The sequence below is a fragment of the Calonectris borealis genome, chromosome W, assembly GCF_964195595.1.
Source record: "Calonectris borealis chromosome W, bCalBor7.hap1.2, whole genome shotgun sequence".
In the NCBI taxonomy this organism is placed as follows: domain Eukaryota; kingdom Metazoa; phylum Chordata; class Aves; order Procellariiformes; family Procellariidae; genus Calonectris; species Calonectris borealis.
In genome coordinates this window covers 29,583,328-29,596,602 of record NC_134351.1, presented here as the reverse complement: position 1 = coordinate 29,596,602, position 13,275 = coordinate 29,583,328, and the positions used below count along the sequence as shown (strand labels likewise).

At 43.3% G+C, this 13,275-nt stretch overlaps 1 protein-coding gene across 1 annotated transcript in view; it reads left to right on the top strand.

The window, feature by feature from the left end:
- LOC142075098 (proprotein convertase subtilisin/kexin type 5-like) overlaps positions 1–13,275 on the top strand; it is a 307,009-nt gene that overhangs the window by 253,046 nt on the left and 40,688 nt on the right. The window contains exons 11-12 of the mRNA XM_075136116.1: positions 2,335–2,452; positions 3,550–3,738. Coding sequence (XP_074992217.1) covers positions 2,335–2,452; positions 3,550–3,738 — 307 coding nt within the window. The remainder of the gene's footprint in view (positions 1–2,334; positions 2,453–3,549; positions 3,739–13,275) is intronic.

Genomic DNA, 13,275 nt, shown 5'->3' with positions numbered 1-13,275 from the left:
AACATTTCCATGCTATGTGCACTTGAGTTTGGGGCTGAAGGGGAAGGAGATGGAAAGAGAACAATTTCATTACACAGTCGTTATGTCTTGCAGGAATTTCCTTTAAAGAACCCTCTTCAGCTGGCAGTTTCAGACAGCATTAGATATTGCCATATTTGGAAAATGGAATCCTTAAGTACCAATTATTTTTATGCTTTGAACTGGTATTTGTTTGACAAGGTTGGGTTTTTTTTTGGATGGAGTCCTCTGAATTCTGTTTTTGCAATGAATGGAGGTTGCTTTCATAAAACCCTCTGCAAGGTGCAGTTGGAAAGACTTATGGCATGCCATGTCACATTAAGTATTAAAATAACATTTATGTTTTTCTGAGGGTTTTCTGGTAACAGTCTGTGGTAGCAAGATAAACTGATTTATTAATACAGTGTAATTTGTGATCTAAACTCCACCCTCCAGAAGCTTTTTTCTTTCACCTCCTCCCCTCAGGATTTTACCAAGGGCACAGATTTGTCACAATAAAACCACATGGTGAGCAGCTATTCCTAATTTATCAAAATTCATTTGCAAGCTTCTGTTTTGATTGGAACAGCAACCAAAACCACATAGATGATTTGAACATCAGTAAGTGAAACTTTGAGTCTGTTTTGTAAGGCTGTTTATTACTAATCCCTTTACAAACTAGACATTTTTACTGAATTTGATCTTTAAACAGAAATTCAAAGCAGTTATCTTTTTACCCTTTGTGAGCTGCTGGAATGCTTGAGACAGTTACATCAAGTACTCAAGATTATCAAGAAGTTAAAGATTATGGGACTGGAGCAAATCTGTTGGAAATACCTCATCTTGTCTGGGAGTTTTAAATTTGAAAGTTCAATCCTTTCGCATGCATCTAAGGAAAGATGATGCTTTAAAGCCTTCTGCTTCTTTGAGTAAAAGGCATTCAGGCATTAAGTTAAATTACTATGCATTAAATTTCTTGCAAGGGGACAGTTGTTGTCTCTCCATAGCATGGCAGGCAGGTAGAGGTAAGGTTGGACCATCCAGGAATGAGCGTCAACAGGATTCTATCTTCCAGGCATGAATGCTCAGTACCACTGCATGCTGGTGAAAGGTCTGGAGAACAAGTCCTATGAGGAGCGGCTGAGGGAACTGGGGTTGTTTAGTCTGGAGAAAAGGAGGCTCAGGGGAGACCTTATCACGCTCTACAACTACCTGAAAGGAGGTTGTAGTGAGGTGGGTATGGGTCTCTTCTCCCAAGTAACAAGTGATAGCACGAGAGGAAACGGCCTCAAGTTGCACCAGGGAAGGTTTAGATTGGATATTAAGAAAAATTTCTTCACTGAAAGGGTTGTCAAGCCTTGGAACAGGCTGCCCAGGGAAGTGGTTGAGTCACCATCCCTGGAGGTATTTAAAAGACATGTAGATATGGCACTTGGGGACATGGTTTAGTGGTGGACTTGGCAGTGTTAGGTTTGCAGTTGGACCCGATGATCTTAAGGGTCTTTTCCAACCTAAGTGATTCTATGATTCTATTCTATGTGTGATGCATGCAGTAGGTAATATCAGAGGTCAGCAGCCACGTTACAGCTCTTTCCAGCAATAACTTCGCTGACCTGCATCTGCAGAAGTGCAAAGGAGGTAGAGAAAGGAGCTTTTCAGGCACATGTTCTGCATGAAAACCAGATTACCTTTAAAGCCCTGGATTTCAAATACCATAACTTTTTACCCTCCTCATGCAGACAACTTTAGGGAGATGTTGGATCTAGCTGGCTGGCTGGCTAGTGGGGAATGTGCTGCATATAAGAGTAGGAGAGCATCTACATGCTACACTCAGGAAAGTAAAGAGCATACAGAAGTTATAAAAGACAGTCTGTTCCTTCGTAAATCCAGTGTCTCAGTTGCCTTCAATATTTACATGTATGTGTGTATTTGGTTTTTGAGTGACAGAAATTACTCTTCTCTGGTTCTTCACACCTTTTAACATTATGTCATATAAGAGGACCAGGCTGAATCTGGACAAAGGGCAATCTGAGGCAATTGTACTCCCTGGCATTCTGCAGTTCTGGTCCACCCTCCTCACGGTAAGGCGATGTTATTCATGCTGGTCATTAGCTGCTTCTGTAATAAAGTAGTGAACAGATTCAGTGAACAAATTAGATATATTCCTGGTGAAGAGATTTTTGAGCTTTGAGCCAAAGCAAATAAGAAGTAGGAAAAAAAAGCAGTTGCTGTTAGCATATGAATCTCTGAACTATTCTACGATTAAAGTTTTTATCAAGGTTACAAGTTTTTTTACAAGGTTTCATCCTATAATTGCATTCTGCTTGTACCTTCTAGTGAGCCACCTCTATGGATTTGGACTGATGGATGCTGAAGCAATGGTGACAGAAGCAGAAAAGTGGACAACAGTCCCTCCACAGCATGTGTGTGTGGAGAACACGGATCGGCAAATCAAGTAATACCTGCTGCCAAAACTCTTGCTGGCATAAACTTATGGAAAGAAGTTGGGTATAATATACCCCTCCCTTGCATTGTGTTTAATGGGTGATTTTGAAAGCTACACTGAGGATCTCTCTCACCTTCAGATATGTCAGATCATTTGCCTGTAAAGTTTGTTCCCTGCAATTCTTGGAATTGAATTTAAAGAATGACCCAAAACCTGAAGGTATAAAACAAGTCAGGCTGGATGTTAATTGATACTGGCATAGATGATGCTCTGAAGAACAAGAATGTCTAGTTGAGTGCACTGCAGTCATCTTTGTAAGATGAGTACAAACTCAATAGTCTAATGTCTAACAGACAAATATTCTTTTCATTAAAATCTTATATCATATTATCACTCTGAAACAGTCTCAGGAGAGTCTCTGTCTCAGAGGCTAAGACTAAACTGTTTTTTGCTTGCTAGGATAGGGTCTCTATAGAATCAGGCTTAAGAGTATTATTCTGTACATGCACTCTGTGGATATAGAGAGAGCATCAGTCATAAGGCACATTTCCAAAGCCTTAAAATCACTGAGGAAAGTTTTTATTTGATAGATATACTTGACAGTCTAGGTCCATGACTGGTATAGTCTGCAAAGAAACCATGCCAATTTAAACCATCTGAGTCCGATACTGTTTGCCCACTGTTTGCTACAGTTAATATGTAATACTTGCTATCACATAAGCAAGGACTATGGCTATGCCAGGCATTTCCTGGTACTTAATGACCACCTGTTAACCCATGACAATCCCAACTGGCCACTAATCCACAAAAAATGCTCTGTCCCAAAGGTTTATTCCTATTACAGGTCTTCACTGTCCTCTTTTATCATGTGAACATGTCGGTAGAGCCCTTAATAGAAAGCCCAGTAATTGCAAGTGACTGCAGTAAAGTAATTACGCTATGGTGATAGTTTCAGCTAGGAAATAAGTGTTAAAACTAAGGGTTATAGGCTCCTGATTTCTCAGAAATGATTGTCCAACACTGACAGTCACTAGTAAGAAAAAGTGATTTAGTTGTCAGGAACAAGCAAGAAACATTGATGTTGTTTTTATATGCTTATATTATAGAACTATACGGCCTGACAGTGTTGTCCGTTCAATTTACAAAGCCACCGGCTGTTCAGATAATCCCAACCACCACGTGATCTACTTGGAGCATGTGGTTGTACGCATCACTATTACTCACCCTCGACGTGGAGACTTGTCAATTTACCTAACCTCTCCTTCTGGAACTAGGTCACAGCTCTTGGCCAACAGGTATAGTATGACAACACAACTTTGCAACCCAGTCAGCGCGCAGAGACTGCACAGAGATTGCAGCATCATCAAAGAGTGGTCAAATCATTACAGTAGGTTTTGCTGAAAGACACAAAGTCCTTGATTATTTTTTCTGAGAGAGGTGGGGAAAAGGAAGAAAAAATGAACCTGTACTGGTTTAACCCGGCAGGCAGCCAAACACCACACAGCCACTTGCTCACTGCCTCCAACTCCGCAGTGGGATGGGGGAGAGAATCAGGGAAAAAAAAGTAAAATTCGAGGACTGAGATAAAGACAGTTTAATAGAACAGAAAAGGAAGGGAAAATAATAATAATATCAATAATAATAATAATGATAGAATATACAAAATGAGTGATGCACAATGCAATTGCTAACCACGCGCTGACCCAAGTAGCGATCGCTACTTCCTGGATCACGCCTCTTTTTTATATGCTGAGCATGACGTCATATGATATGGAATACCCCATTGGCCAGTTGGGCTAGCTGTCCTGGCTATGCTCCCTCCCAGCTTCCTGTGCACCTGACAGAGCATGGGAAACTGAAAAGTCCTTGACTAGCAGGGTACTTCGCAACAACTAAAGCATCAGTGTGTTATCAACATTCTTCTCATACTAAATCCAAAACACAGCACTAGGAAGAAATTTAACTCTATCCCAGCAAAAACCAGGACAGGATCCACCCCTTATTCTATACCATCTATGTCATGCCTAGGTCTCACATTTTTCCAATACATTCCAATTAATCAGCACCACCTTTCTTGTCTTTTGATATATACACACAGATATCATTCCCTTCTCTATGGGCCATACCTCTAAAACGCCCATTGAGTTCATTTAGTCCATGACTTTGGGCTCCATCTGTCATAACAGTCTTTCAGGGCAGGAGAGATGGTGTGCGGTGTTGGATTGTTGCATTCTGTGGCCAGTTCGGATTCCATTATCACTGCGCTCGTCCGGTTCTATCATCGTTGCACTTTGCTCGGTTTCATCGGAGTTCATTCTTCATTAATCTGGGTGATTTTTCCTGCTATACAATTAATAGCAACCATAGAAGTGATGACATACAGTATTATATAGCAACTAACATCATACAATTCAGTTCATTGGCTATTTTCACCCAAAATCAAATCCCCTTGAGGTACATATCGGACTTGCCCATCCTTTCGCATCACCCACCAAGTGCACCCAGGTCCCTGAGCAAAAGCAATCCCACGGATGGGTTTTCCCTTGCCTGAGGCAGGAGTAATCCAGACTGTCTTCCCCAGCATAGTTTTTATGCACACTACAGGGACTTTATCTCCATCTAGAGTACGTAAGGGTTTTGATTGGGCAGGGCCAGCTTGAGTGACAGATCCCCTGGTGTTGACTAACCAGGTGGCTTTTGCTAAATGTGTATCCCAATGCTTGAATGTCCCACCACCCATTGCTCTCAGCGTAGTCTTTCGCAGCCCATTGTATCGTTCGACTTTCCCGGAGACTGGTGCATGATAGGGGATGTGATATACCCACTCAATGCCATGCTCTTTGGCCCAGGTGTCTATGAGGGTGTTTTGGAAATGAGTCCCATTGTCTGACTCAATTCTTTCTGGGGTGCCATGTCGCCATAAGACTTGCTTTTCAAGGCCCAGGATGGTGTTCCTGGCGGTGGCATGGGACACGGGATATGTTTCTAGCCATCCGGTGCTTGTTTCCACCACGGTGAGCACATAGCGCTTGTTTGATTGCAGCGCATGTTTCACATTCATGGATAACCTGTGCAATAGCGTCCATGGTCAAGTCCACCCCTCGATCACGAGCCCATCTATATGTTGCGTCTCTTCCTTGGTGGCCTGAGGCATCATGGGCCCACCGAGCTATAAATAATTCACCCTTATGTTGCCAGTCCAGATCCACCTGAGCCAACTTCAGTCTTAGCAGCCTGGTCCACCTGCTGGTTGTTTTGATGTTCTTCAGTGGCCCGACTCTTGGGCACGTGAGCATCTACGTGACGTACTTTTACAACCAGGTTCTCTACTCGGGCAGCAATATCTTGCCACAATGCGGCAGCCCAGATGGGTTTACCTCTGCGCTGCCAGTTGTTCTGCTTCCATTGCTGCAACCACCCCCACAGGGCATTTGCCACCATCCATGAGTCAGTATAGAGATAAAGTACTGGCCATTTTTCTCTTTCAGCAATATCCAAGGCCAGCTGGATGGCTTTCACCTCTGCAAACTGGCTCGATTCACCTTCTCCTTCAGCAGTTTCTGCAACTTGGCGTATAGGACTCCATACAGCAGCCTTCCACCTCCGATGCTTTCCCACAAGACAACAGGACCCATCAGCGAACAGGGCATATTGCTTCTCATTTTCTGGTAGTTTATTATACAGTGGGGCCTCTTCAGCACGCGTCACCTCCTCCTCCTCTGTGGATATTCCAAAATCTTTGCCTTCTGGCCAGTTCGTGATCACCTCCAAGATTCCTGGGCAACTGGGGTTTCCGATTTGAGCCTGTTGTGTGGTCAGTGAGACCCACTTACTCCACGTAGCATCGGTTGCATGATGTGTAGAGGGGACCCTCCCTTTGAACATCCAGCCCAGCACCGGCAGTCGGGGTGCCAGGAGGAGCTGTGCTTCAGTACCAACCACTTCCGAAGCAGCTCGAACCCCTTCATATGCTGTCAATATCTCTTTCTCAGTTGGAGTATAGCGGGCCTCGCATCCTCTGTATCCCCGACTCCAGAACCCTAAGGGTCGACCTCGAGTCTCCCCTGGTGCTTTCTGCCAGAGGCTCCAGGTAGGGCCATTCTCCCCGGCTGCGGTGTAGAGCACATTCTTTACATCTTGTCCTGCCCGGACTGGCCCAAGGGCTACTGCATGAACTACCTCCTGTTTAATTTGTTCAAAGGCTTGTTGTTGCTCAGGGCCCCATTTGAAGTCGTTCTTCTTCCTGGTCACTTGATAGAGAGGGCTTACGATCTGGCTGTAATCTGGAATATGCATTCTCCAAAAGCCCACAACGCCTAAGAAAGCTTGTGTTTCCTTTTTGCTAGTTGGTGGGGACATGGCTGTTATTTTGTTGATCACATCCATTGGGATCTGATGACGTCCATCTTGCCATTTTATTCCTAAAAACTGGATCTCCTGTGCAGGTCCCTTGACCTTACTTTGTTTTATGGCAAAAGCAGCCTTCAGAAGGGTTTGGACTATTCTCTCCCCTTTTTCAAAAACTTCTGCTGTGTTGCCCCATACAATGATGTCATCAATGTATTGCAGGTGTTCTGGAGCCTCACCCTGTTCCAGTGGAGTCTGGATCAGAGTCTGGATCAGTCCATGGCAAATGGTAGGGCTGTGTTTCCACCCCTGGGGCAGTCGGTCCCAGGTGTACTGGACACCCCTCCAAGTGAAAGCAAACTGTGGCCTGCACTCAGCCACCAAAGGGATTGAGAAGAACGCATTAGCGATATCATTTGTGGCATACCACTTGGTTGCCTTTGATTCCAGTTCGCATTGAAGTTCTAGCATGTCCGGCATAGCAGCACTCAACGGCGGCCTGACTTCGTTCAGGCCATGATAGTCTACTGTTAGTCTCCATTCTCCATCAGACTTTTGCACTGGCCATATAGAATCATAGAATCATTACGGTTGGAAAAGACCTCTGAGATCATCGAGTCCAACCGTCAACCCAACACCACCATGCCCACTACACCGTGTCCCTAAGCGCCTCATCTACACGTCTTTTAAATACTTCCTAGGGTCAAGGTAGGTTTTCCATCCCACTGCCTCATGTCCTCTCCGTGGTCACACCGGTAAAACCTCAGGGTGCCCCGTGGTGTGTACCTTCTATATCCTCTCTCTTGAGCATAAGAACGCTGACTCCTAATGGCTGAGATACTGGTCCGTACAGGTGGAGAATAGGACATATCCTCTTTGAGTTGCTGGACCTCCTGGGACAGTTTCTCCACAGCTGAGACAAGGGAGGAGGAGACAGTTTCTTCGTATTCCCAGAGTGTGCCTGTTGCAGCATACATGCACAGCCTTTATCGTAACAGGGCAGCCCTCCCATCTCTCTCTCCATTCATTGCATCTCTCTGCTCTGTCTCTCTCCATTGCCTCTCTTATATCTTCCTTCCAGCAACGATCACATGCTCACAATTCCCTTCACCTGTTTCTGTTCTTGAATCAGCTAGTACTCATTAGGCCACCTCTTAATTCTTCTCCACATCTCCCCCTTTTTTGTTTATGGTTTTATAGCATTGCCAAAGTCTTATCCGAAACTCCCGATTCCAGAATTCTTCTCCACATCACCCCCTTTTTTGTTCTCAATTGCAAAATTGTTCATTATGTTCACCAGAACAAGTTCATATTCAAATGAAACCTGTGACCCATATTCTTTTATTAATTTGCATACCTCCTTAATCACCTCATATGGTAGACAAACTTAACATTTCTAATTCTTTTTCCTATTCTCCATAACCCATATTCTTTTATTGATTTGCATACCTCCTTATACAAACTTAACATTTCTAATTCTTTTTCCTATTAACATTTCTAACTCTTTTTCCTATTCTCCATCACACAGTTCACTTTCCTCTAGAACATCACTGATATGTGTGTGTGGGTACAAATCCCCGCAGCAGATCTTCTTGGGGTGGGCGGGAACAAATGGTGCTTTAGCCTCTATCGCTGCAAAACTTCATCCGCCATTGGCGCAAGTTCAAATGAATCTTTCTTATCTTTTGATTTTCCCTCCAGAATTGCTGCCATTACATTCACTAGAACAAGTTCATCTTTAGCCTCTGTCTCTGTAAAGCTTCATCTGCCATTGGCGCAAGTTCAAATGAATCTTTCTTATCTTTTGATTTTTCCTCCAGAATTGCTGAATCAGTCACGTTTTGCAACACCTGCTCTGCAGGACACAACTTCTGCAGAGCTGCATACACACAATATTCCTTCTAGAACTTCTAATTGCAAAGTTTTCCTCTTCTGCAGTTCTTCTACTGAGATGCCGACTGCCCCATGACCAGTGTATAAAGTTCATATAACTTCCCCGCAGCTGCTCACCTCTGTATCCGTTTCCTTTCAACAGCTTTTTTCTTTTATCCCATTTCCTTTCAATGGCTTTTTTTTCTTTTATCCCATTTCCTTTCAACAGCTTTTTTTCTTTTATCCCGTTTCCTTTCAATGGCTTTTTTCTTTTATCCCATTTCCTTTCAACAGCTTTTTTCCTGTTTCTTTTCAACAGCTTCTACCCCGTTTCCTTTCAACGGCTTTTTTCCTGTTTCTTTTCAACAGCTTCTACCCCATTTCCTTTCAACGGCTTTTTTCCTGTTTCTTTTCAACAGCTTTTGCAGTTCAGCAGGGCTCACCACCAGATATTTCTATTTACTTTCTCCAAGACCTTCTTTCTTCAGGTTTATCTCTTTCAGTCCCTGTTCGGGTGCCAATTGTTGCAGCATACATGCACAGCCTTTATCATAACAGGGCAGCCCTCCCATCTCTCTCAATTCATTGCATCTCTCTGCTCTGTCTCTCTCCATTGCCTCTCTTATATCTTCCTTCCGGCAACGATCACATGCTCACAATTCCCTTCACCTGTTTCTGTTCTTGAATCAGCTGGTACTCATTAGGCCACCTCTTAATTCTTCTCCACATGTGCCAACCGCGTTATCCACCATTGGTGCTTCTTCCTCTTTCCAGGACCAACTTCCACCACATGGGTCGCGTGCACTGGACTTCATCTGGATCTTTGGGTACTTGCTCGTTGTCAAGGTCACTATAAACCACCTCCAGCACACCTAGTTCTCTCAGGTACTGGATACCTCTCTCCATGGTGGTCCATTTGCCTGGGCAATATATAACTTCTTCCTTGAAGGGATACCTTTCCTTCACGCCTGACAGGAGTCGCCTCCAGAGGCTGAGGGCCTGTGTCCCTTTTCCAATTGCTTTGTCAATGCCCCCTTCCCTAGCAAGGGATCCCAGCTGTCTGGCTTCCTTCCCCTCTAATTCCAGGCTACTGGCCCCATTATCCCAGCATTGGAGCAGCCAGGTGACAATATGCTCGCCTGGACGACGGCTGAAATCTTTCCGCATATCTATATCAGGGATAGGGATCGGGTGGTTTCCGTCTCGTTTATGAGTTCTTCCTCTTCCTCCTCCCCTCCTCGTGATGGCCCTGCTTTTCCGTCATCCCTTTCTAAATGACCTGACTTCCGCTTCCAAGATTTCTTCTTATGTATAGGGGTGACTGATACCGGCATGGGTTGGTCCTCTGGTTCAGCTGTAGTACCTGTTGCTGGGGTTGGAGTAGCCACAGTGCCCGTCGCTGGCGTTGGAGTAGCTGCAGTGCCCGTCGTTTTGTCATCATATCCGGAGACCTTCTCTTTCTGTTGAGGGTTCTGAACAGTGTTGAACAGGGCTCGGTAGGCATGGGCCAGGCCCCAGCATGTTGCAGTCATCTGGGTCTCTCTGGAATTGCCAGGGTGACAGTATGCTTTCTCCAAATATTTTACTAGTTTTTCAGGATTCTGCACTTGTTCAGGGGTGAAGTTCCAAAACACTGGACGTGACCACTGTCCTAGGTACTTGCCCATGCTATCCCACTCACCCTGCTACTCATAACTATCCAGCCTTTGGGCAGATATCTGGGTGGTATCCTTAAATAGTTGTTTAACCTTAAACAAGGCCTGAACCACATTCAGGAGACAGAGCAATAGGAACATGCTGGTTTGAACATCCCAAGGTTATTCAAAATCCTCAAGAGCTGTTGTAATCAGCCTGGAGGAGAAGGGGAAGGTGAAGGAAGCTGTCTCCCCTGTAAATTGGCTCTCCGAGAAGAAGAGGTAAAAAGTGTAATTACTAATAGTTTCTGAGAAATAGCTCCTGAAGCACAGGGATGACGGCAGTGCTGAGTACAATCCCATGACCAATACTTTTATCATACCATAGGCCAGTGTTACACAGTGTAGCAAAACAATAACCTTAATCAATCTCCCATAGATGACAATCCCCACATAAATACTGATAATCAGCAGTATAGACATCCAGTAAGGTGCTACATAGCAAAACTCCAAGTACAGATCCGACAACTCTGAGAGCAAATAAACCAACATTGTGACCAGCGAGTACTAAACTGATATAATGAATGCTTATAACAAATTTGTTTTAACCTGTTCGGGTCAGATGTGTTGTTATCTCAACCCTTCGTGCCCCACATTGGGCGCCAAAAAGGACTGTAGTGGTTTAACCCAGCAGGCAGCCAAACACCATACAGCCGCTCCCTCAGTCCCCCCCCACCCACAGTGGGACGGGGGAGACAATCGGGAAAAAAAAGTAAAATTCGTGGATTGAGATAAAGACAGTTTAATAGAACAGAAAAGGAAGGGAAAATAATAATATCAATAATAATAATAATAATGATGATGACGGTGATAGAATATACAAAATGAGTGATGCACAGTGCAATTGCTCACCACCCGCCGACCCAAGTAGCGATCGCTGAAGCTGAAAAGTTCTTAACTAGCAGGGTACTTAGCAACAACTGAAAACATCGGTGTGTTATCAATATTCTTCTCATACTAAATCCAAAACACAGCACTAGGAAGAAATTTATCTCTATCCCAGCCGAAACCAGGATAGAACTGAAAGATGGCAATCTCTGTCTTCATCAGTAGAAGAATAGGTTGTAAAGGTGTTGATGATTATCATCTTTAAAACTAAGATTAGTCAATTTTGATAGTCTTTTGTGGCTCACCAGTTATTAGATGGCTGGGAAGTGTAAAGAAAATAATAACAGGCTGAGTGTTACAGAAGGAAACTGAAGCTGAATGGAAATGTGTTTCTACATACTATTGGCACTTATTTTTCATTCCCCTCCTGTCTTATGCCTTTGTCTACTAGTAATAAAAATCAGACAGAGTAGTAATCTTCTCTTAGTATTTTCTTTAAGCTTTCAGAATATGGTTATGACTCCTGATGTTACCAATTTGCATATCCTTTTTTTCCCCTTTTGTAGTAGTATGTAGTATGCTCGATCTATGAAAGGCTCTTGGTAGGAGAATGCTGAGAAGTTGCACTAGCACTTTAAAATGAATGGGTCCATCTATAAACAGTCTATTAAAATTTACAAGAAGTCAGCAATTTCCTTCATCCCATAGATCTATGATGGATACTTGCTCTTGGATGTCAGGCCCCTCTAACATTAGCCACTAAGAAAGATCCATCCTTTTTTTTCATCCTGTTACCTCTACAATATGTTCTTGGAGAAACTGTGAGACTGCATCAATTAGTTTCTTTTTTTTCCAGATTGAACTCAAACAAGTATATCTTTATCCAATGCAGCATTTCCAACATTTGTGCAATTTCAGTCCGTAGAGATGAGGTACATCGTTAGCATTTGTCCTCAACAAACTGAAAGGCTGCCCAGTGTTATTTCTATTTCCTTGGTCTACTATGAGAAATTTTCTTTGAAGAAACCATCAGCATTCCTTCCCAGATACATAATGTTAAATCAGCAATCAAGAGCACTGCTGCCTACCACAGATCATTAAAGCACTAAGAAAGCCCAGAGGCCTCCTCAAACTCCATCCCATTTCCAACCGTGCAAACAAGTTACAATGATAAATGCTTCCATACTTCTCCAGCTGGCTAGAAAATTCTTCCTGACAGGACTATAGTATAATAAGGAATATTTTTGCCTTGATGACTAGCAGCTTTAGATGACTGCAGCTTTGCTGGACACAGAGCATGGCTCCAACAAAAAAGTTGACATTAGTGCAATGTGTCTCAGAGGCAGCAAGAGCTGCTGTGACACATGACACATCTATGTTGTGAGAACTCTTCTGCCTTCCCACTCAAGTCTTCACAAAAGTTTATATCCCTAGTCCTATTCCTCAAAGCTTTTAATGAATTGGGAGTGGCTTTCTTTCCATACTGTCTCATCATCTACATTTCCCCCGTTAGATTTGCTGAAAAAAGCACATCAAATGGAAAGAAAGTTGTTATGGAGTTTTTGGCCCCTTTAGGATATCTCCTGTGTTTCATTACCGGTGTTGTCAGTGCTTTGCAGAAGGCACTCTATTCCTTCTATTTGAAGGAATCCTTCTTTAGCTTTCTGTTCTGTTTTTATGCCACAGTTCTTCCATGCTTCAAAATGAAAAAATCTAGAAGTCCTCCAAGTAGTATCCAAACAAAACAAGCTTGTGTAAACCCAGTGGTCTTAACACAGCTAACTCTTGGCTCTAGCCTTTCATGTCTTGCAGTTGACTCACAGCAAGCGGGAAATACAGACATTCCAGCATTCACAGTTCTCCTCTGGTGATGACTGGTATGTAGAAAAAGTACAAAGTTTAATTCAATCAGTCTCTTTGTAACCACTGCTCCTTAAAAAGTAATTGTTTTCTGTGCCTGTGGTAGAGAGAGAAAAAGTAAGTGTGTGTATTGAAATACGATGGTGTTCAGCTGCTTTTTATCCTATACTATCAGAACGCTAGTGCGAAAACAAAGAAACCTGAAAGGCCATTTAATGTTTTGCCATTTTG